Source organism: Halictus rubicundus, chromosome 12 (genome assembly GCF_050948215.1).
Source record: "Halictus rubicundus isolate RS-2024b chromosome 12, iyHalRubi1_principal, whole genome shotgun sequence".
NCBI classification, from domain to species: Eukaryota; Metazoa; Arthropoda; class Insecta; order Hymenoptera; family Halictidae; genus Halictus; species Halictus rubicundus.
Window position 1 is genome coordinate 3,044,525 of NC_135160.1, and position 20,328 is coordinate 3,064,852.

Here is a 20,328-nt window from a genome sequence, read left to right on the forward strand (position 1 = left end):
GTGAATAATATCTACTACTACAATTGCAGGTAAAATAATTATAGACGGAGTTCTTTAAAAATTATCATGTATTTCCTTAAAGTCAAGTAGTTACATTGTAATTATTTAAATCTGTTTTAGCATGTGAACATAATTATAAGTGTTTATATAGGCTTTATTTTGAAGTGTAAACCTATAAGGGATAGTACTAAGCACTTCAAATCCTGTACCAAATAATAAAAGCAACGTAGTCCTTCTGGATCGCGTGACTGATTAACATCTAATAGAGAACCAGTCTTCGAAGTGGTAAATGATATGTGTTCATCTCCAATTACAATCTCTAATTCTTGGCGACCAATTCGATCAGGTTGTGGCCATAGAGAATCATCTTCTTGCATGATTTCGGAGTCCTGAATGATCCTTTTCAGTTCTTCCATTACGCATTGGTGCACATAAGCTTCTTTACGGATCATAGTGTCATTCTTGTAATTCGAATTGTTAGCATATCGTAGCTTACCGTCCGGTCTGAATTCAAATTCTAGAAACTCATGACCGAATTTCCCTTTGTGACCAATATAATAACGTATATAGAAATCTGTCGACATTGTGCGGTTTTAACCGAACCTTGAACTTAATTCAAAGGTTTCTTGATGATTAATGTGCCAGCTAAAACGGAATAAACATCTCTGAAACCGAATCATCGAAGCCGCATCAAGTAGGGAGAGGTTATCCACGTACCTTTCTCTGACTACGATTAGTCCCACCTCCTTACTTGTTTTGATAGAGACTGATAACTGATATATTATAAACTGTATTTATACCAATTTCTCATAAATGCACTAATTTTATATGTTTATCATACGCATCGATTTATGTTTGCATTGATATACGATTCCGGTAATTGTCAACGACATTATAGAGTTTCCACTCTATGGCGATATTTGAACATTAAGGCGGTACACAAGTAATTACTTTAGTCAGTTTATCAATGCAGCTGAGACCAAATCAACTAATCATGTTATTCACTATAATAATTATGAACAGTGAGCCAGGTTATCGTGGCTGCGTGCACACACACTCGGGGGGAATGTGTAGGGTGGATGGCGCCACCGTCGCCATTCCCCTAGACCGCGCCGATCACTCGAGTTTCCCTTCTCAGTTCTGCCATACGAACTTCGCTCGAGAGAACGGAAACTCGATCTCTTTTGATCGTTATCTATCGTCGTGATCGGACGCGTTTCAATGTCTGCTCTCTACGTAGTCTTTTTGTATCTTCCGAGATCCCCTCGGACATTGAATAAATCGTGTTCTCTGGTTCAAGTCGAACCGTAAACGTGAGTGAGTTTATATATCCTACCACGTGGCTCCTTAACCTCAAAAAATACGTAGAGTAGGCAACGTGCCTCGTTTGCCCTCCGCGAGGCTTCGAACATTCTCCACGGGTGGTGTTCGTGTACCAATAACCCTACAGAACGCCGAAAACCCGGGCGTGCGCACTCTCCTATCCTCTCTGCTAAAAGAGAGGGTAGCATCAGGTACATAGCATTGAGATTGAGAGCCTTGCAATTTGAGAAATTCATGTATTCTGTTATTTGTATTGTGTGCCGTTTATTTTGTCGCAAGATTAAATTATTTTCATTTTTCAATATCTGCATATTTACATGCAAATTTTTTCATTTATCTTATTGTACTTATTTAACATAATTTTTTGATGCCATCAGGTAATTTTTTCTGCATTTAAAATGTCGTTGCATCCAAACATTATTCGTACATATCCTTAAAAAGTGGTTGAGAATCAATCAATTTATAAAGAATTTTCATCATTTTCATTTATAATTCTTCTTTTACTATCTGCTGCAGAAATGAAACCAAATTCATCGTCCCAAAACGACGCTACTGAGAAGATGCTACGGAGGCGAGAATGGAAGCTGGAACAAGAACGACAACGGCAGCATGAGAGGTTAAAACAACAGAAGATTTACGAATATGAAATGCAACGTGCCCGTGAAAAAGGTTTGCTGCCTCCGAAACCTCCAAATCGAAGTAAGAGCCGAAGTAAATCTCCACGAAGTCGACCTAGAAGACCTTGTACTCCTAGCACAACAAACACTCCAATTCTTTCTGAAAGGTAAATAAAACTTCATGAAAATCTATTATAGATTAAGAATGCAAAACTATTTTATTTTCTTTTAATAACAACACAATAAAACAAGAGTCTAAAATCTATTCTATGCATGTAAGGTTATATAATGTAGTCTAGGAAATCTTAGTTATTGAAATTGATATTCTATAAAAGAGACGCACTGTAAAATATAGAATGCTTTATAAAAATTTGTTTGTTGTGTTTCAGACTAGAATTTGCTGATGAAACAGTACCGTTATTTAAAGGACCCGAAGGCACAAAGATTAGTGCAGCTGAGCTACGCAGAATTAAAGTAGATATTCGTAGAAATATTCCTGGAAAATCAACTGACTCAGATCTTCAGTGGCATATTATCAATCCTGAAGATGTATTAATCAAAAGAAGAGCGGGTAAATTATTATTTCCACACTGAAACTATTTAACAACTTTTTTAGTTCTTCAATGAAGAAGCATACGAAATGGAAAATAACATTGTCGCTGAAAATGAATATTTCTATGACTACCTACAAGTCACAATTGGCAAATTGAAATGTGTGAAGGATATCTCCTTTCTCTCGTAAAAATTAAGTTCGTTGTTATTCTTGTATTAGTTTCTAATTTTTAATCTACTCAGATTATTTCTTGCAATATCTTATTGAGCTACAGATAAATATTTCAACATGGTTACATCATGATTAACATCATTTGAAGATGGGAGAATTCTGTACGACAACTTTTACAACTCTGAAGATTACGGATTTCAATATTATAATGTGTCGTCCATAATATTCAAGAACTTATACAAGGGTGCTTTTAATTTGCAAAGTTAATAACTGGTTTTAATTTATCTAGGATGTAGCAAATTTGGAATACATCGTTGGATCACTGTTGCGATCACCTAATGTGCAATATGTAAGCACAATATTTTTTATTTAGAGTGTTTAATGCTTTGCTTCGCATATCCTTTGCTTGCCTTTGTGTGTACACTTTTAATTATGGTTTTGCACAAAGAATTATGCTTCAGCTGTATTAACAACACAGGTTTTGTTGGTAAAAGTCAATTTTTCAAAGAATAGTATAGATTCCATAAATCTATACATTCAAGTTTTGTGTATCCTCTGAATGTTCTGGTGTGGGAATGTGTGCATGATATATAATGTATAGTGCTCTTGTCTTTTTAAAAATATTTCATTTGCTGCAATGGCAACAACTTGAAGATCTACTATGAAGATTTTTTACATTGCAAGTTTCTTCAACTGAAAAGGCAGAAGTGAATACCTATTTTTTTAATATAAATATGTATGAATTAAAGAGACAATATTATACTAAAAAGTGATCTATTACACTTTTGTATAATATTTTGGGCTTAGTCTCTTTAATCTATTTTCATTTACTATTAAAATGAAACAAAAACAGGTATATAATTTGGTGGTTTCTGCAGCATTCAATTAATTCAGAGAAAGGATTTTGGTTTTACTATTTATAATGAAAATTGAAATTTATAAACGATCAGTACGGAAGATTTCTTAATCATCCTTGAAGATATAAGTCATCTCGGAAGGTTTCACCGGAGGATGTAGCAGAGACAATTAATTTCATTTTTTAAAATTTGTTTTTTATTTGGAAAAAAAATATTAATAATAATTTTCTACGTGGCTTTTTATTGGACAAATGTTAAAAAATTTAAGAATTTAAAAAAATTATTGAACTTTATGACTAGTTTGCAAAGTAAAATCGATGTAAATAGAAAAAGTACTTAATATAGTTTGTATAAAGAAAATGTTGGTATAAGTTGAAATTCTTATTCAAGTATAATAATGTAAATTTAGAATTGAAGAGAACACTAACGTTTATTAATTTATACTTGTATACGTTTATTGATTAATATATTGATTCTGGCACTGAAGAAGGTTGTAAGCTATTGGACATCTATCTACAGATATTGTATTAATTTTGAGAAATAGTTTTGAAAACAATTAAACAAAAAATATAATTTATAAACACTAACTTAATCAGTTTAGATGTTTTTATAACGTTCATGTAAGAATTACTTGAAGAAATACTTGAAATTAAATGTAAATTATAATGTAATTGTACTAATATATAATTTGTTCATTGTGATGAACATTAGCAAATAATGATTTACTTTCTCAATTTGCAATAATAAGATGGAACGTTTATACGGATGGTTTACAATTTTTCAAAGATGATCAATTTCTCTGAATAGCAATTTTGATGTCTTCAAGGTCTGTCACAGCTGCCAGTATTGCTTAACTGCTTATTTCATATATATTGAAATTATTTTCTTCATCAAAAATTTATGTTACTATAGGAGAAGGATCGAAACCAATATTTGAGAGGAAAGAAATCAAAGGAGTAATCACCGAAACAGAAGAGGTTGAAGAACATCGTACTGTTGTAACTATAAATAATGACACTTTAGGTATTGAAGAATTAAAAATTACATATTTTATATTTCATTTGTATTGGATTGTGATTTCCATTTTACAAGTGTATAATTTTTAATTTTTAGATGGCAAGTCGAAAACATTTAAAAGCCGCTCAGTGTCTTTGAGTCCAATCAGAAACCGAAGTCGTAATCCTCGACGTTCATTGTCTCGTCGTTCCAGGTTTGTGCCTGTATTGGCAATGTTTCCTTATGAGAAAGCAAAGTTGTTACGATTATTGTCGACTAACTGTTACTAGACATTTTATTTAGTTATAAGATAAGATATGGTTTGACAATTTTAATATTGATATGATATGCAATCAATTTTTGAACGAATGAATGAATTGAGTTCCACTGAATTATTATTTTATTTGTTTAGGGAAAGGTATCGTAGCAGGAACAGAAGTAAGGAGTATGAAGATAGTTCCATAGGGAAGGAGAGACGACGTACTGAGTCATACATTGCTGAGGAAGAGCGACACAGAAGAAGTCGTGACCATTCGCGTTCGAGGGAGAGGGAAGAACGGAAATGGGATAGAGATTCCCATCACAGGTGTGTCATGGAATATTTTCTGTGTGATGCATTTGTGAATTAAATTTAATAAATAAATACTGTTTTGGCATGAGAGGTCTTATCGAGAGTATCGAGAGAGATCTAGAGAACGCTCTCGAAATAATAGGGACGGAAATAGATCCAGGGTACAAAGAGTTCTTCCGCCACATTATATGGGGCAAATTCCTGTTCCTATTTATTATAATGTACGTATATTAGTGATGACGAACAGTTTCCAGTTTATTAGACAGAATACTAATTTATTATATTTCAGCACTTCCCGCCTAGTCCAATAATGATGACACCTTGGATGCCAATGCGCGGACAAGTTCTGCTAGGAAATAGGCACCCTTCCATTATGGGACCTCCATGGCCATTCTCGCCAAGTTTACGTCTCTCCAATCCTATTAAGTACAGGTCCAAGAAGTTTTAATGATTCCATAAACGGATTTCTATGTATTTTGCATTGTATACAGGATTTGGACCAGTTTTAGTTTATATTTGGATTATTTAAATTTGTAATGTTTTAAAATAAAACGAATTTATACCGATTTTATTCTTGCAACTACAAATCTTTAAACCTGTAATTAATTTAAAATTGCTTACTAAAAAGTGCAGACCCTTGGCCGCTCCCTTTCCCCTTTTTTCTGAGTACTCTTCCCTACGAGACGTATGGGACATTCAATTTTTATCATGTTGCCTGTATCAAATATTAATCCTTATTTTTCTATTTCACATGCGTAGGAGGCAGATGTGTGTGTGTGTGTGCGTGTGCGTGCGCGCATACGAGAGCGTTGGCGGCGTTGCGAGCGTTGTGAAAAACAACAAGCGGTAGCGACCGCGAGAACGAGCGGCAACTTTAGACTATTTACGGTGACAACCAAATTGTTTATCAAAATCTAGAATGTTCGTTGGAGACGGATATAAAAGGACGCGTCCGTGCCGCGGGAGCGATTTGCAAAAGAACCATTGTTACGATACGATCCGTTTAACGATTTTGTATTTTTCTCGACGTGCGAAGTATTTACGTGATTCTCTGTGATTGACATCGTGCATATTTCTAATAAAAAGTGGTTATTTAAACATACTGCTCTTACACATGTATATAGACTTCAGTGTCAGTATATGCAGAAGTCAAAAACAAAAATCAAACCATATTGTTATTCTCTAAAATAATGAAATAATTTCATTGAACACAATATCTTTTACTTAATATTTTTACTCAACTTTTTAGCACATAATCTCGTTTTATACAAAAAATATATTCGACACAGCAAGAAATAATACTTGACCGCAAAGAGTTAATTTATAATTTATTAAAATTATTAAGGGATTCAATGTATTTAATTCCTGTTTTTTATAATTCATGTAGATAAATTTCAAAATTTAATGTCACATACATATTTTACATTAAAAATGATTGAATACTATTAAAACTTTCGTTCAATAAATTAAATAGTTACACCAAACTTTTTAAATATCATGTTATATTTATTCTGTGACGGCGGCTACCTCCTACGCTCGCCAGCAGATGGACAAATAGTCAAACATCTTTCCCGCTATTACCTAATCAGTCACCGATTCTTATATATATCATTCTCAATCGTCTTCTCACATCCCAGCGTCTGAGGCAGGGCTCGCTAGATAGCCTCACCCGACGAGTCTCCCAGCGGGCCCTAGGACGAAGAATCATCACCCACTTCTCCCTTTTTCCAATCCAAATACAGTCCTAGTTAAAACATTGCATATGATGCAAAATAAATAGAAATCCGTTTATGGAATCATGATGAAAAGTTTCTTGTCCCTCTATTTAATGAGGGGACGTAATCACCTGTGAGTGGTGGTGCCCCCCCCCGTCGCCCAACATCATGGGGGGGGGGGGGAGTGCTGGTTTCCTCGCGGAACTGTGGCCTCCCACGCGTATTGGCATCGAAGGTGTCATCATTATTGGTCTTAGTGGCAAACGCTAAATGGATCTATCTCTGCTCCCGAGAGCAGCGACACAGAGCGTGTCTAGCTCAAAGAGTGTTTGTGTGTTCCTCTGGGTCTCCTTTTGATATAAGACCTCCCTGACCCCTATCACAGTATTTATTTTTTTAAATTTCATTCACAAATGCATCACATAGAAAAAATATCATTCCATGACACACCTGTGATGAGAAGAATCTTTATCCCATTTCCGTTTTTCCCTGTCCTTTGAATGCGAATTGTTATGTTTTATGTAGGTTCAATATATTTGTGTAACCTAAGATTGTTAATTTATTGCACGATGCGTAACATTTCCAGCGTTGGTCTCCGCTCTGCCCGATGCCCGATGGGGACGTCTGCTGACGTTGGAAAGTACCCCCATAAGAATAGAATACTGGCTACCCTAAAAGACAGGGAGGGGGTGGTAGCCTTGCAATTTGAGGAATTCGTTCATTTTGTGATTTTTGACGTGTGCCGTTTGTTTTGTCGTGAGATTAAATTATTTTCGTTTTTAAACATTTGTACCCGTTACATGCCAATTTTTCCATTATTAAATATCTGCATCTTTACATGCAAATTTTATCACTTTTCTTATTGTATTTATTTACCATAATTTTTATTGTATTTAAAATGTTGTTGCATTACGCGTACATAACCTTAAAGAAAGGTTAAGAATAAATTAATTTAAAAAGAATTTTCATATTTATAATTCTTCTTTTACTATTTGCTGCAGAAATGAAACCAAATTCATTGTCCCGAGGGCAGTAGAAATCACCGTATTTTTCGAGCGACGTATTCTCCCATAAGGCTTGGCAGTCTTTCTAAATATCTCGTCGGTGGCCCGGTTCTGTTCGAGGAAAGACGGCCTGGTTCTGTGCCATGCTATGGCTGAGCAGATGTCAGCACTATATCGGGAATGCCGAAAACCCGGGCGTGAGCACTCTCATTCCTCTCTGTTATGAATGAAAATCTCTAGCCTAGTAACTCGTATGCTCCATAAGCAAATGTTCAATAAATTCATTTGACAAAATGAAGAACGATATCCATCGGTTAACGCTTGAAAAGATTTACATAGATGGCGTCATAAGATTTTTCGACTACTTATATACCTTTTACAATCATTAAAACAATCATTTTCTCCAACTAATAAAACAAACAATCCGACACGATTAGAAAAATATTAAATCATAATTCCCGCGGATTTCTTTATATTTTCTAATCTGTACCATTCAATATCTCGGCATAAAAAGGAACTCTCATATCGATTAATAATTCTTGAGCTATAGAATGCGAGTGAGAAATGATTTTACTCTTTCAAAAATCGTCCAAACGAGAAGTTGTAGTACATTTTTATTTCTCTCTTTTATATCTTTATATATTGAATGGTTTAATTGTGAATCATTTTATTTGTCTTCTGTATCTAAATTTTTAAAAGACATATATGGTATATGTTAATAGAGCGATAATTGGAAATAACACATTTGCAAACATTTCGATTGGACAATGGATATTGGATGAAATAAATTTCAACTTAAAGAACAATGAAAATTTCCGTTTTATTAACATTTAAGAAATAACTTTTTAAATTAACATGATATTCGATCATGAAGCACCTTGCATCTTAATTTCGAACAAACTCTGTCGCACTTGTCGCGAATCGGCCTTCGTAAGAGGACGTTGTCCAGTGGTCATCCGTTGACATCTGAATTGTCAAGTTCTGTGCCACGCAGTTTTTTCGGAACGAAATCATTTTGATTGCAGCGAACAATCAAAATCTCTAGCCGTATTTCCAGACAACTGGTCACAATGAAAATTGTCCACGGCGGATTCAACGGCGGGTGACACGCGCGAATGTCAAAAGATCCACACGTAAATCAGTGAAATGTTTACAGTGTTAACGTTGATGTATGTACCAAGGTAATAAGCTAAAGGATGAGATTATCCTCCTCGACGAGTTCACGTAACTTAAGCTCGTCATAGCGATCGCTCAGCCCAGGATTACCGATCGAACATGAACAAAGCTCACATGGACAAAAGACTGAATCAATTGCCAGCTTGGCTATGGACTAACTCCACTACTTTGCCACCGATCTATAAGAGAGTATGGGAAACAGTGCGAGAAGAGAAGGTCAGGTCCAATGGAATGCAAACTGAGCTACTTGTCGATACCAACAAAGTATTTCCCTTGTTGCTTACTAGTCAGCTACCCACGGAAGTTCTTGGACACATATGGAACTTGGCGAATCAAAAATATGCTGGCCAGCTTACGGAGCAGGAGCTGTATATTGTTCTTGCTCTTGTCGCAGCAGCACAGGCTTCTTACACTTTTAATAATCTAGATATATTACATCTACTTCCGTTTCCACCTACTCCATATTTGAATATAGAATGTTTTGTGAATCTACAGCCTGTAACGCAATTGAACTCTGCAGCTAAATTTCAAAGCCTCAACGATAGCACAGAAGTCAGCTTCATCGGCCCAGACGGGAGATATACATCGGAAGTTAAAGGAAAGACAAAATTTCATCAACACGGTGTCATATCTTCCAATTTAAATACACAAGCAATGAACAATGTACCTGGGAAAGTATCTTCTTTTGATAATAAATCTCACATGTCTTCTACCGCCGTTTGGGATACAAATAATACATTTAAAGAAACAAAGCAAGCAACGAACCGCTTTCAGTTAGATTCTAAGCATTCGTCCACCGCAGATCTATGCGATGATTTCTCCGAATTTCAAAGCGCTCCGGTTCCTAACATTCCGAGTGTACCCATTTGGGACACGAAACAAGGTTCCGCAATTGGTAGCAGGCTGGCAAATCATAATTTAGGTGTTAAGAAACCTGTAGAAAAGTCCAAGAAGAATAATATAAACGCTAAGTCTATACACAATACTGTCCATACAAAAATTCCAACTGCACCTTTAAATCTAACACCTCAGAATAAAGATCAGCCTACTCTGGAATGTTTATCGGAACTATTTCCTAAGTGTACAATAAAGAATCAATCTAAGACAGTAATTCTTAAGGATACAGTGATAAGGAATAATGATCCGCCCAAGGACCATAGTGAAAATGTTAAAGATCATGTAAGCACAGAAGTTGTAAATTTCAATAGCAACAAAGATGTCTCAACCAAGATAGAATGGTCAGAGAAGGTAACGGATTCTTTGAATATTATTTCATGTACACTTATATTGTTTACTTCATTAATATAAAAAATTTGGCAGGTTCCATCGGGGAAATCTGAGATTAATCCACAGGACCTAATGAGTCTCCAGCTTAACAATGATAAGTACAGTGCCTTGCGTGCATTGGTTCAGGAAACAAATGTGCCAGCAGAACCAGATTTGAACGCAAGCCATAGCAATCAATCGATAGATGAATTTGGAGATTTTGTATCTGCAGAACAACCCGTTAACAATGCTTCTGTTTCAAACACCGTAGACACCGAGAATTATAACGACATCTTTACAGACTTTGAGTTGAAACCTAACAGTAATACAAATGCAACAGATTTCAATATCATTCCGGAGAGCACTGAATCATTTGACAATCTTAAATTCGAGGATGCTGTAGAAGAACGTTCATTAGAAATGGGTAAATAATAATTGTCTTACTTGTATCTTTAGTTGTTCCCGATTATACACAGAAAGATAATGATAATAATAATAATTTATTTGAAGGAAAAGCTCTTCAAAAGGAAGATGCCATATCAATTAATAGTATAGAATTCGTAAATGGTGCACCAAACGTGCTAACTCGATCAGGATCTGTGCCTAGTTTAGATCTTAAGTCTTTCTTATCTTCGAACGCAGAAGACGAACAAGTAGTCGAAACTACACATCAGGTGATTACATTTTTCGTCGTAATATAAAGTTTCATGGATAATAGTAAAAACTGAACAATTTCTGAACGTATGTACTTCTGCAGTCAGAATACTGGGAATGGAAGCAATACATGGAAAGTTGTGTACTGTTGTTACAAGTAGCTGCAAATATATTTACAAATGTTAGCTCGGAACTCGTTTTACACGAAGTATTAAATTCAGCACAGGGATATAATTTCCTCTGCAGTAAGCATCTTATTAAAAGTACAAATATGTATATCGTAAGATGTTCACCGAATTTGTGTAATATTTTTTGTTCTTTCACGACAGACTTGGCCGAAGTTGCAGCAGTTTGTAGACGTGTTAATTTTTCTTATAAAGAAATGGATATTAATATAATAGGATTTGATGAGTTGCTAATGGATATTGATCGGATTTGGGCAGAGATGGAACCATTTTATGCAAACATACCGGTTAGTAAGAATATCATTAAACGTATCCCTAACCGTGAAACGTATATTTTATTCATTATAACATTTTTTTTTACAAAAATCATCGACGAGCAATCTTTTCATACTTGCGCATAAAATATTCCAGATTGTTACTGAACTACCAGCTTGGCCTTTACATCAAGGAGAAGCCATTTGTTGTTCTCTTTGCTTAACAGTTATTACTAGTGGGAGGGTAGTGTATAATGAAAATAATTATCACGTAACTTGCGCAAACTTATGGCTTAATTGCGTTAACAGCCATTTGCCGGTGATGCGGCATCCGTCTTTCTATACGCACTCGAACATGTGTCCAGGTAACAATCACATTTGATACTGATCTGCGTAAAAACAAGAACTCATATTCAGAGATTTTTAAATGTACACTCAGCAAGTTATTACACGAGAGATTTGTAGAAAATAACAGACTAACATTAGGGAAAATAATGGATTCCGTATGAACTGTATATATTCTTAAAATCTGAACATTTTCAAGATCTTACAGGCTAGTCCATTAAAGATATTATTGTACAGACAGTGAAAAGACTAGAACGATATATTAATATACACATATATGATAGTCCTTTCAAATAGGTGAAAAATCTCGAAAAACGTCTTACAACGTTATAAGCGTAGTCTCAAAAAAAGGTTGAACTCTGAAACCTGAACAAAAGTTCATATCAATCAAATCGAGTTAATATTTTCGAGAGGATCTTATTGAATTCATAGTGAATTTCGAAGGAATGAGATTAAAATTAAAATATTCTATTATATAATATTACAATAAAGATATAGTAGTGGTCTTACATTTACAAGTTCAAAATTATCGTTGACTCGTATCGCGTGGTCTATATACTATTCCTCTGCTTTTCATCTCTCTAATAACACCTGCTGGCAAACGTCCTGACACCGATATTGCATATACTCCTTTGCAAAATCTATCTGCAAACAAACAAAGAATCTTAGTTGCAAGAACAAGCTTTTGTAATCGGCAAGGGTTATTTATCGATCAAGTCATTTTAGTTTAATTATAAAACAAAACGGAAGCAACCAGTAGAAGAAATGAATAAGATTGCAAAATATACATTAATACACATTAAAAATAGAATCAGGTGTACGCACATGGGCATGTTCCTTAATAACTATACATATTGTCATACATATTAGTAAAAATTCTGTATAAATGTACCATAGTATTTAACATTAAGAATCTCAAAAGCAAAGGAACTCATTCAATTATTAATATGCGTATTGCATTGTTTTGTATTAGCTACATTGTTTGTATCAAAAATATTGGCTTTGAAACTTGTACAAAATGCTGCCTTCAAATACATACACAGACTTAATGAAAATATGATTTACTATTGTTGTCATTTTGCACTGCCAATGCGGACAATTTGTGAACAAGAGAAATTCAACAATTTAAGGGCTTAAACATTATGAAATTACGAATGTCAAAATAATGTAGAACAAAAGAGATAACAGTTGATATTGATTTACTATAAGACAATGTAACTGTCATAATTTTGTAAAGGTGTACAAAAATAAAGAGTAACGATATTTCTCTTGCTTAAACGTAACTTAATATGTACGAATATTCATTTGTTGCTTACTTATTCTTTGCCACTTGCAAACCCAGCTGTCTTCTGGACTCATTGCGGCGATCATGCTGAAAGCAACGTGTGTAGAACGATAAATTTTTAAAAGTGATACAAATGATAAAATATTTGTTGTAATTTTTATTTGATAACTTACCCATCGAAATTGGAGCTTGTACAGTCAAAAACATTGTCTTTATTATTTTTCATTCGTAAAAATTCATCACAATTATCGCAACCGTCGAATTCGAATTGATCGAACGTCTACAATGAGATCATAATATTCATATCTATGTTTAACGTATGAAAAGTACACTACAAAATTATAAACTTACCTTAACCAAAGAGCAAACCAAACATGCTCTCAATCCTCGTAAGTCTTTAGGAACGGTCTCCATTGATACATAAAATATTCCAATGACGTATTTTTAAATAATATATTTCAAAATAAACGTTTCACAGTCGAATTTACGTCTTACAATCTGGTGGTAACACAAACTCCAAGACGTTGCGAATTCAGCTGACACAACACGGAAACATGTTTACATCTGCTTAAAGTCTCGTTTTCAACATCAGTGAATTATTACATAAGGCAGAGTTCCCATTAAAGGGGTTCTCAACTTTATTCTTACCGTATTTTAATGCAAAGTATGTTCAAATAAAAAATCATATTAATTACAAAATATGAAATGAAAAATATGTTTCCTTTTATTGAGGACTTGATTTCAGTCGTTGACATGTGCGAATTCTAAATATTAAATTAACATACGTAACTATATATACCGGAGCCTAGGTCACATAGAAACTTCCTATGAAGTTTAGTGCTTTATTGTTGTCACTATCGCTTTTTAAGAATCCAGATGGTAACCGCGGATGCGTTAACCGCGGGAAACGTTGCATTCTGGATATAGGCATTCGTCGTTTTTGGAAGGAGTAATCCATTAGTTACTTGCTCCTTCAACCGATTACCGTTACCGGATTTTCTTTCTATTATCCAATTGACTTGCGTCTCTAACGGCCACACCATGAAGCCTGGAGGTGGTACGAAAGTTACTGGCGCCAAAACAGTTGCCTCTGAGGTTAGTAAAACGTTAAATTTACATTTATTATATTTCATTTAATTCTATTCCTACGGAAACATAAAATCATTATTTGTAACCAACTCGTACCAAGACTTCCACATTCTAAGTAATGGTTTATTGACGTCCGTAACGTACATTATGTTAATGCGAAAAATAATTTTCAAATTTTTCCGTTTAATCGAGGTTCATTCTCGAGCGTAATAATTGATTTTCGAGGCTTTTATCTAATACCTAATTTCATATTGCGTAATTTTAATATTATGCTCATTCGTTCGTTCATGTTTCATCATATTCATGGTCTATTCATTCTATTCAAATAATTGCATGTATCGGCTTTAAATTGCATCATATAGATTTGTTTTCTTAATGAAACAGGATAAGGTCAGACCGTCTTTACACGTTTTGCAGCCAACAGCCACCGACAAAGAAAATTTAGTTGGTGGTGGGAGAATGCTTAGATCTGCCTTGGCCACGAAAGAGGGTCTTAAACCGTAAGTAAAATTGATTTTGTTATTGCCGAGTTTATCTTTATTTTATGAAAATTTATTAGACTCTCGTAAATCGTTTGGAGCAGTATAATCAGTATCTTATATCTTGTGATTGTATTGTGAAAAAGAACCTTTGCGTTTCAGTGAAATAACAGAAAAACCAAAACATGATACTACAAAACGTAAAAAAGTTACACTTAAAGATAAAGCTGTTCAAACTGCAAGAGGAGATAAGATTCTGATAGAAGTCGAAGATTTAACATCTGAAGGTACCATTAGAGATATTAATGCCCGCACAAATGTAAAGATACAGACCATCGTTTATCTCAAATTTGTTATTTGTTTATTCATAACAGCTGGACCTAGTGAAAACTATTGGGAGGTGTTAGCTGAAAGACGACGAATAGCTCTGGAGGATGCTTTAGAAGAGAATAAGGAGTTATCTGATCGTGCGGAGAAATTGGAAGAAGAGAATCGTGTATATAAAGAAATGTTGGACGAGTCCAGAGCACTTATTGAAGTTTTACAAGTATGTTCAGTGGCTGCCTATTTTTTCTTGGAGTATTAAAATAATCCTAAATGCAATATTTGTTTCAGGATATGCTTGGAGAAGACGGAAGCGGTATAAATAATTCTCTAGACGATAGTGCTCTGTAATTTAACGTTTATATAACAAGTGCCGAATTTGGTGCCTTGTGATTCGAAATATAAGTGTCTTCATATTGGAGACAAATCTAATGCTCTCGTCTCTGATACGACGTACGGCATAATAAAAAGTCTGAGTAAATGTTCATTGAACGAAAAATGAAAGAGCTATATATTATTCTAGTTACATTTAGTCATCTAAGTTCATTTGTAATCATGAACAGAAAAAAAAAAAATTCATTTATAACTTCCTACTTATTTAAAGACCATGGCCGTGACCATAAACACGTTTACCTCATCGAGTATACTACTTATAGCACTACGTACACATTTACATATACATATATATATCGAATATTTTAATTACAATTAATAAACAGATTTCCTAAAATTGTTTTTTTTTCATATTAATATCCTCCGTTTGCTTCGTTAAATTCATGTCCAACTTGTATAACTCTCTCATCAACCACCTGGGACAGTTCTTTAACTACATACTCGACCAAAGAAAAACGTTATTCAGAGCCCATTCCAGGGAATAATAGTGTCAACGAAGAGACTGCTAGTATCACGTATTTATTTCACAAATCTTTGGCATAAAACACCTTAAGTTCCATTGAAAAGATATCAACGCTAATGTCAGTTTTGGCAGCAATCGACCAGTGTTACTCGTCGACGGGTTTTGGGTCGCCGAGCCACTGCGTGTCGCAGAAAGCCTGCGTTTGCCTACTGCACCATGATCGGAAAAACATGTTTTCGTGAAAAAGTAATCAAGTTCGAAAGGCTGTCCGGAAGTTGTGCGTAAAGTATTATCTCGGGCACGCTACTGAATGCGGGATACGCAACAAGCGAACTTTCTATATTTCACTGTTCTCAGCACGGAGGGCTTCGCTTCGAGTGTGTATGTACTTTATCGGATTGTTCCCCTTCTCGCGTCGGGGGATGCGACCGTTTTTCTTTTTTTCTTTTATGACCAATTCAGCGGATGATAGAACCGTCTCGCGAGAGTCGGTGAACGTCGGGTTTGCACTGCGGAACGCTGTCGAAAAGCGTGGACGTTAGGACTTCTAATCCTCGTCCTTGAAACGGCGATAGATGGACTGCACGTAGGTGAAGACACACTTCCAGTCTGGTTTTCGCATCATCACCATGTCCTCGACATCAAGCAACGGTACGATGCCGGCGAGCTCGCTGCAACACGTTTTTAAACATCAGAAACTTTCTCGTAATTAGACCGCGGATCTTTATGCAGAAGACAGGAACGAAATAAAAACTCCTGTCTCTCTTTGACGATTTTAAAAACTTGTAAATGGTAGATTGATGCTTCTACGTTCTCCTAATTTTTGTCATGAATGCATAAAATCCGAGTCATAATGTCTAGTCATAATTCTTAGGCATCTAATTCTTTCGTGTTCTATTCAACAGACATCTTGGAGCAAACGTCTAATTTCAAGGATGGTCCGTCAAGATTGAAATTTGGGAAGAGACAAGAGTGCGTACTCGGCTTTACTAAACGCCAAATCGAAGTTCATCTTGCGGTTCTCCGGCCGTAGAGAGTTGTAGTCGAACGCTTCCGGTCTGAAGTGGTGAAGCAGAGCGCAGAATGCCAATCCGTTGTTCCAGCTTGTGGAGAAGTTGTCCAGCTGCACGTTCTGCAAACGGAAGAATAGATAGGGGTGGCATGTGGCTGGCGTTTTGAGGAACGGTGTCGCAACTACATACGGTAGCAGCTGCCGGATCAATTTTACTCGGTGACACGCAATTAACCAGCCCGTTTCTGTAAATAACCGTTTTACAACGCGGATTTACCTCGTACTCTTTGGTCTTGGAACGGCACCACGCCAGTAGCCTCTCTTTTATTTGGGCCGCGTTGTCCCTCACCGCTGGCTCGGTAAACTTGAATCGAAACTCTGTTGCCGGTGACTTTACGGGACTAAATATAGAAAGAAAAGGCACGCGTTAAACTCCTAAAAAGAACCAGCCCCCTTAGACACTGCGAATTTGTAACTGACTGCGCATATAGCAAATGCTACGCCGTTTTTGTGTATTCGATTACAACGGGAGATGCTCCTCGGACTGGGGTTTTCGTGCACTCACCAGGTCATCCCGTGAGATTCACCAATTAATTTCTATATTTTTGGCAGATAAAATACTGTCGTATTTCAACATTGAAAAATACAGGAAATTCGCATTACTTATGGGGTGGCCTGATAAATGGAATTCGTCAGGCGTGCCAATACTTTTGTTTTTTAACGGTATATGAAACAAAAAGCTCTAGAAAAGATTATTTAAAATCTCGTGTTAATTTCTGAAAGATATGCAAATTTTTGCAACCTTATGGCAACCGTTGGCACTTAAACGTGATTAAAGAGGGCATAGAAAATGGTTTACGATATCGGGAATGGTGCGTTATAAATAAACAATGGTCGTAAACTGTTTTTAATTACCTCGGTGACGAAGCGGCGCTATTTTGCCTGTCGAGTTCACGAAACTTGGCAAACGGCGATAGCGGCTTCTTGCGGGCTGAAAAAACGAAGAGGATCGTTTGAGCGACGCGGAAAACCAATCGCGATCGGATCGTCAGCGCAAACGTTAGGGTTTTGTCATTGATCACGCAATCCGTCATCGGACCAACAAAAAAGAAAAAAAGATTGTTAATCATCGCTACGCCTATGTTTCGTAAGAAAGAAAACCAACGTTTGTCAATAAATCGCTTCGCATGTGAGAATTATTAGAAGGATCTGGCGAAAAAGAAAAAAGAAAATAATACATCTTTCGTTTCTCAACCTCGTCGCGATTCTTTGATCATGCGAACTTCTGTGTTTGCAAGTGATTTTTGCACAATTTTTCTGTTTGTCGGGTCGAGTCGCGAATAACATTCTCGACGTTGCGGACAAAATTAATTTCGAGAAAAAAAAAAGGAAACAAAACAAAAACGAAGAGGATGTTGTTTACGACTCGATCCAGCACAAGTTCATCTTTCGTTCTCATTTCTGTTTCGTGAGCTGCAACGAGGCGATCACGAAATCGCTCTGTGAGCAAGAAAAAAAAGAAAAGAAAAACATACTGAGAGAAGATTAAAGAAAACACGCGGAACTTCGTTCAGCTGAAAGAAGAAGAAAAGAACAAAACCCAAAAAAAAGAAGTAAAAGAAAGAGAAAGAGAGATAGAGAGAGAGAGAGAGAGTTAAAAAGGCTGGTGTGCTCGTATAGGTGGTATAATTGTTTAAACAGTCCTCCTCCGCCGCCCCGGGTGCAGCGGGTACGCGTGCGTGCGATCGCACACCCACACACAGAGAAGACGCACCGGTACCCGCCGCGCCGTGGACACCAAAATGGCGGCGCAGTTTTCTCGGGCCTCGCTGGATTTACAATCGCAATAACCGAAACACGTCAGGAGAGAGATTCCACGCCGTGGGTTCCGCGAATAAAGCGTTCGAAACTTGGCTGGCCCGTGTCCCGAATGTTTACAATCTCCAAATAAATGCACGTGCGCCGGGACCGGCGCTATTTTTGCATCGATAGAGGACGAATTATATTCTCGCCGATCGAACGGTAATTTGCGATCGCCCCGGGACTCTTCGATGGAGACGGAAGAAACAAAAACCGAGACGGAAAGAACGACGACAGGCCCAATTACTGTGCCTATATTAATTATTTTTAAAGCATAGCGAATGTTAAAAAAGAGATATTCAATTTTTCTCATTAAAATCCGTTAATATACATGTTAAATATTTCTTTTTTAATATTCATTATGCTCTAAAAATGAGTATAATTAATATATTGGTACCCCCACAGTAATTAGGCCCCAGACACTACGGTTATCGAAAGAGATTAATTTCGAGAACCGGAGGGAGATTTTGAATAGCTGACGAGAATTTTTGTTAATTGTCACTCTCCGCTGTACTTCGGCCCTTTAAATTTAGTGGATGATACCACAGAGTCTTTGTTTATTGAAATTGGTCGGACCAATGATCTTCGTAGCTGAAGTCGAAACATTAATAGAACAATAGCGGCTTCAGAGTGGAAAGCTATTATTGTGTGCTGACTCAATGTTTGTACACAAGTTCAAGTTTACAACGATTAATACGTACAGCGCGACGTATAAAAGTTGACCGTGAATTTTCTTTTAGCAGGAGGATTAACCCGTTGCACTGTACAGTCAGGCTCGCGCGATGAAGATTCTGAACGGAGTCCAATGAATATGTAGGGTTTTATTTGTTATGTGCGGATTTTATACATTTACGACAAAAATGCGAAACAATAAAAACATTTAAAGAATTTAACTGCCGTATTGTTTTCAACCCGATACCATTATTAACCCTTTGCACTCGAAGCCATTTTAACTCTAAAATGAAACATTTCTACCGACCTAGAATATTTCCCTTCTATATATATTTTTTCATGCTATACATACGAAAATGGTGCAATTTACTCGTACAATCGTACATCAAACAAATTTAATAATGTAAAAAGTATTTTTAATAATGATACAGCAATTTTTAGTGGCGCCTTACAGTCGCCGTTCGAGTGCTAAGGGTTAAAATTTTGTTCTTTTTCTTCAATGTGCAGTCATTGAAGAATACATAGGCATGCAATAGACATAAATTTCCTCCCAGAAAATTCTGAACTGCAACGAAATTCTAATCGCTGAACTCGTAAAATCGATTATAGTGCAAGGGGTTAAAACAATTTGAAAGTATCGATATCTGTCAACATTACAAAGGAACAAATCTCGATTCGGTTCCGCTAGTCTGCAGAAATTGCAAAAGGAAGTCAACGCGACCGTTCGTATCGCAGAAATGTTGACCTGTTCGTCCTTTTCGTGATGTGAATCACGATCGACACACTCTAGTCAGATCGTCTCGGGTACACCGATTTCGGATCACCCTGTACAATATTCCGTCCCCACGAATAGAGCCGCGGGGGGGAGAAGGGGGTTTGGTTGGTGTGTGCGTGAGTGAGCGTGTAAGTGTCGCGTGTCGCCTCTAATAAGGTTTTCTACTTGCGCCTGTGAAGGTGCTACGTTTGTTAAACTCGTGCAGAGTCCGGATGGTGCAAGCTAACACGCTACTGCGCGGCAAAAAAGGATCAACAAAGATGAAGGGCTGTGACTCACTGCTTTATTC

General features: G+C 36.3%; 5 protein-coding genes across 9 annotated transcripts; 3 read left to right on the forward strand and 2 right to left on the reverse strand.

Annotated features, from left to right (window-relative positions):
* Window positions 1-50: 50 nt before the first annotated feature.
* On the reverse strand, window positions 51-931 carry Mago (mago, exon junction complex subunit). Its single transcript, XM_076798450.1, has 2 exons — window positions 718-931; window positions 51-645 (listed from the first exon to the last, which is right to left on the reverse strand). The coding sequence occupies exon 2, from the start codon at window positions 582-584 to the stop codon at window positions 144-146; it is 441 nt and encodes a 146-aa protein (XP_076654565.1). The 5' UTR covers window positions 585-645; window positions 718-931; the 3' UTR covers window positions 51-143.
* Window positions 932-1,362: 431 nt separating this feature from the next.
* LOC143359491 (uncharacterized) lies at window positions 1,363-5,655 on the forward strand. Of its 2 annotated transcripts, none has more exons than XM_076797437.1 (8): window positions 1,363-1,514; window positions 1,840-2,107; window positions 2,330-2,511; window positions 4,434-4,544; window positions 4,635-4,731; window positions 4,930-5,137; window positions 5,178-5,309; window positions 5,378-5,655. In XM_076797437.1, exons 2-8 carry the CDS (start codon window positions 1,842-1,844, stop codon window positions 5,534-5,536), a joined length of 1,155 nt encoding a protein of 384 aa, XP_076653552.1. In that variant the 5' UTR covers window positions 1,363-1,514; window positions 1,840-1,841; the 3' UTR covers window positions 5,537-5,655. The 2 variants fall into 2 exon arrangements, with proteins under 2 accessions (XP_076653552.1, XP_076653553.1); XM_076797438.1 differs by lacking the exon at window positions 1,363-1,514 and adding an exon at window positions 1,574-1,700 and having other exon boundaries at window positions 4,930-5,103; window positions 5,180-5,309.
* Window positions 5,656-8,683: 3,028 nt separating this feature from the next.
* Window positions 8,684-11,724, forward strand: LOC143360013 (uncharacterized). Its single transcript, XM_076798512.1, has 6 exons — window positions 8,684-10,231; window positions 10,304-10,673; window positions 10,760-10,923; window positions 11,007-11,148; window positions 11,233-11,375; window positions 11,500-11,724. Exons 1-6 carry the CDS (start codon window positions 9,083-9,085, stop codon window positions 11,722-11,724), a joined length of 2,193 nt encoding a protein of 730 aa, XP_076654627.1. The 5' UTR covers window positions 8,684-9,082.
* Window positions 11,405-13,463, reverse strand: Spt4 (Transcription elongation factor subunit spt4). Of its 2 annotated transcripts, none has more exons than XM_076798537.1 (5): window positions 13,324-13,463; window positions 13,146-13,252; window positions 13,004-13,059; window positions 12,198-12,332; window positions 11,405-11,731 (listed from the first exon to the last, which is right to left on the reverse strand). In XM_076798537.1, exons 1-4 carry the CDS (start codon window positions 13,384-13,386, stop codon window positions 12,214-12,216), a joined length of 345 nt encoding a protein of 114 aa, XP_076654652.1. In that variant the 5' UTR covers window positions 13,387-13,463; the 3' UTR covers window positions 11,405-11,731; window positions 12,198-12,213. The 2 variants fall into 2 exon arrangements, with proteins under 2 accessions (XP_076654652.1, XP_076654653.1); XM_076798538.1 differs by lacking the exon at window positions 11,405-11,731 and adding an exon at window positions 11,842-12,053.
* A 207-nt stretch (window positions 13,464-13,670) lies between these two features.
* Geminin (geminin DNA replication inhibitor) lies at window positions 13,671-16,237 on the forward strand. Of its 3 annotated transcripts, XM_076798536.1 has the most exons (5): window positions 13,671-14,067; window positions 14,446-14,561; window positions 14,703-14,827; window positions 14,915-15,087; window positions 15,156-16,237. In XM_076798536.1, exons 1-5 carry the CDS (start codon window positions 14,014-14,016, stop codon window positions 15,213-15,215), a joined length of 528 nt encoding a protein of 175 aa, XP_076654651.1. In that variant the 5' UTR covers window positions 13,671-14,013; the 3' UTR covers window positions 15,216-16,237. The 3 variants fall into 3 exon arrangements, with proteins under 3 accessions (XP_076654651.1, XP_076654650.1, XP_076654649.1); XM_076798535.1 differs by having other exon boundaries at window positions 13,932-14,067; window positions 14,479-14,561; window positions 14,703-15,087; XM_076798534.1 differs by having other exon boundaries at window positions 13,934-14,067; window positions 14,703-15,087.
* Window positions 16,238-20,328: the final 4,091 nt, after the last annotated feature.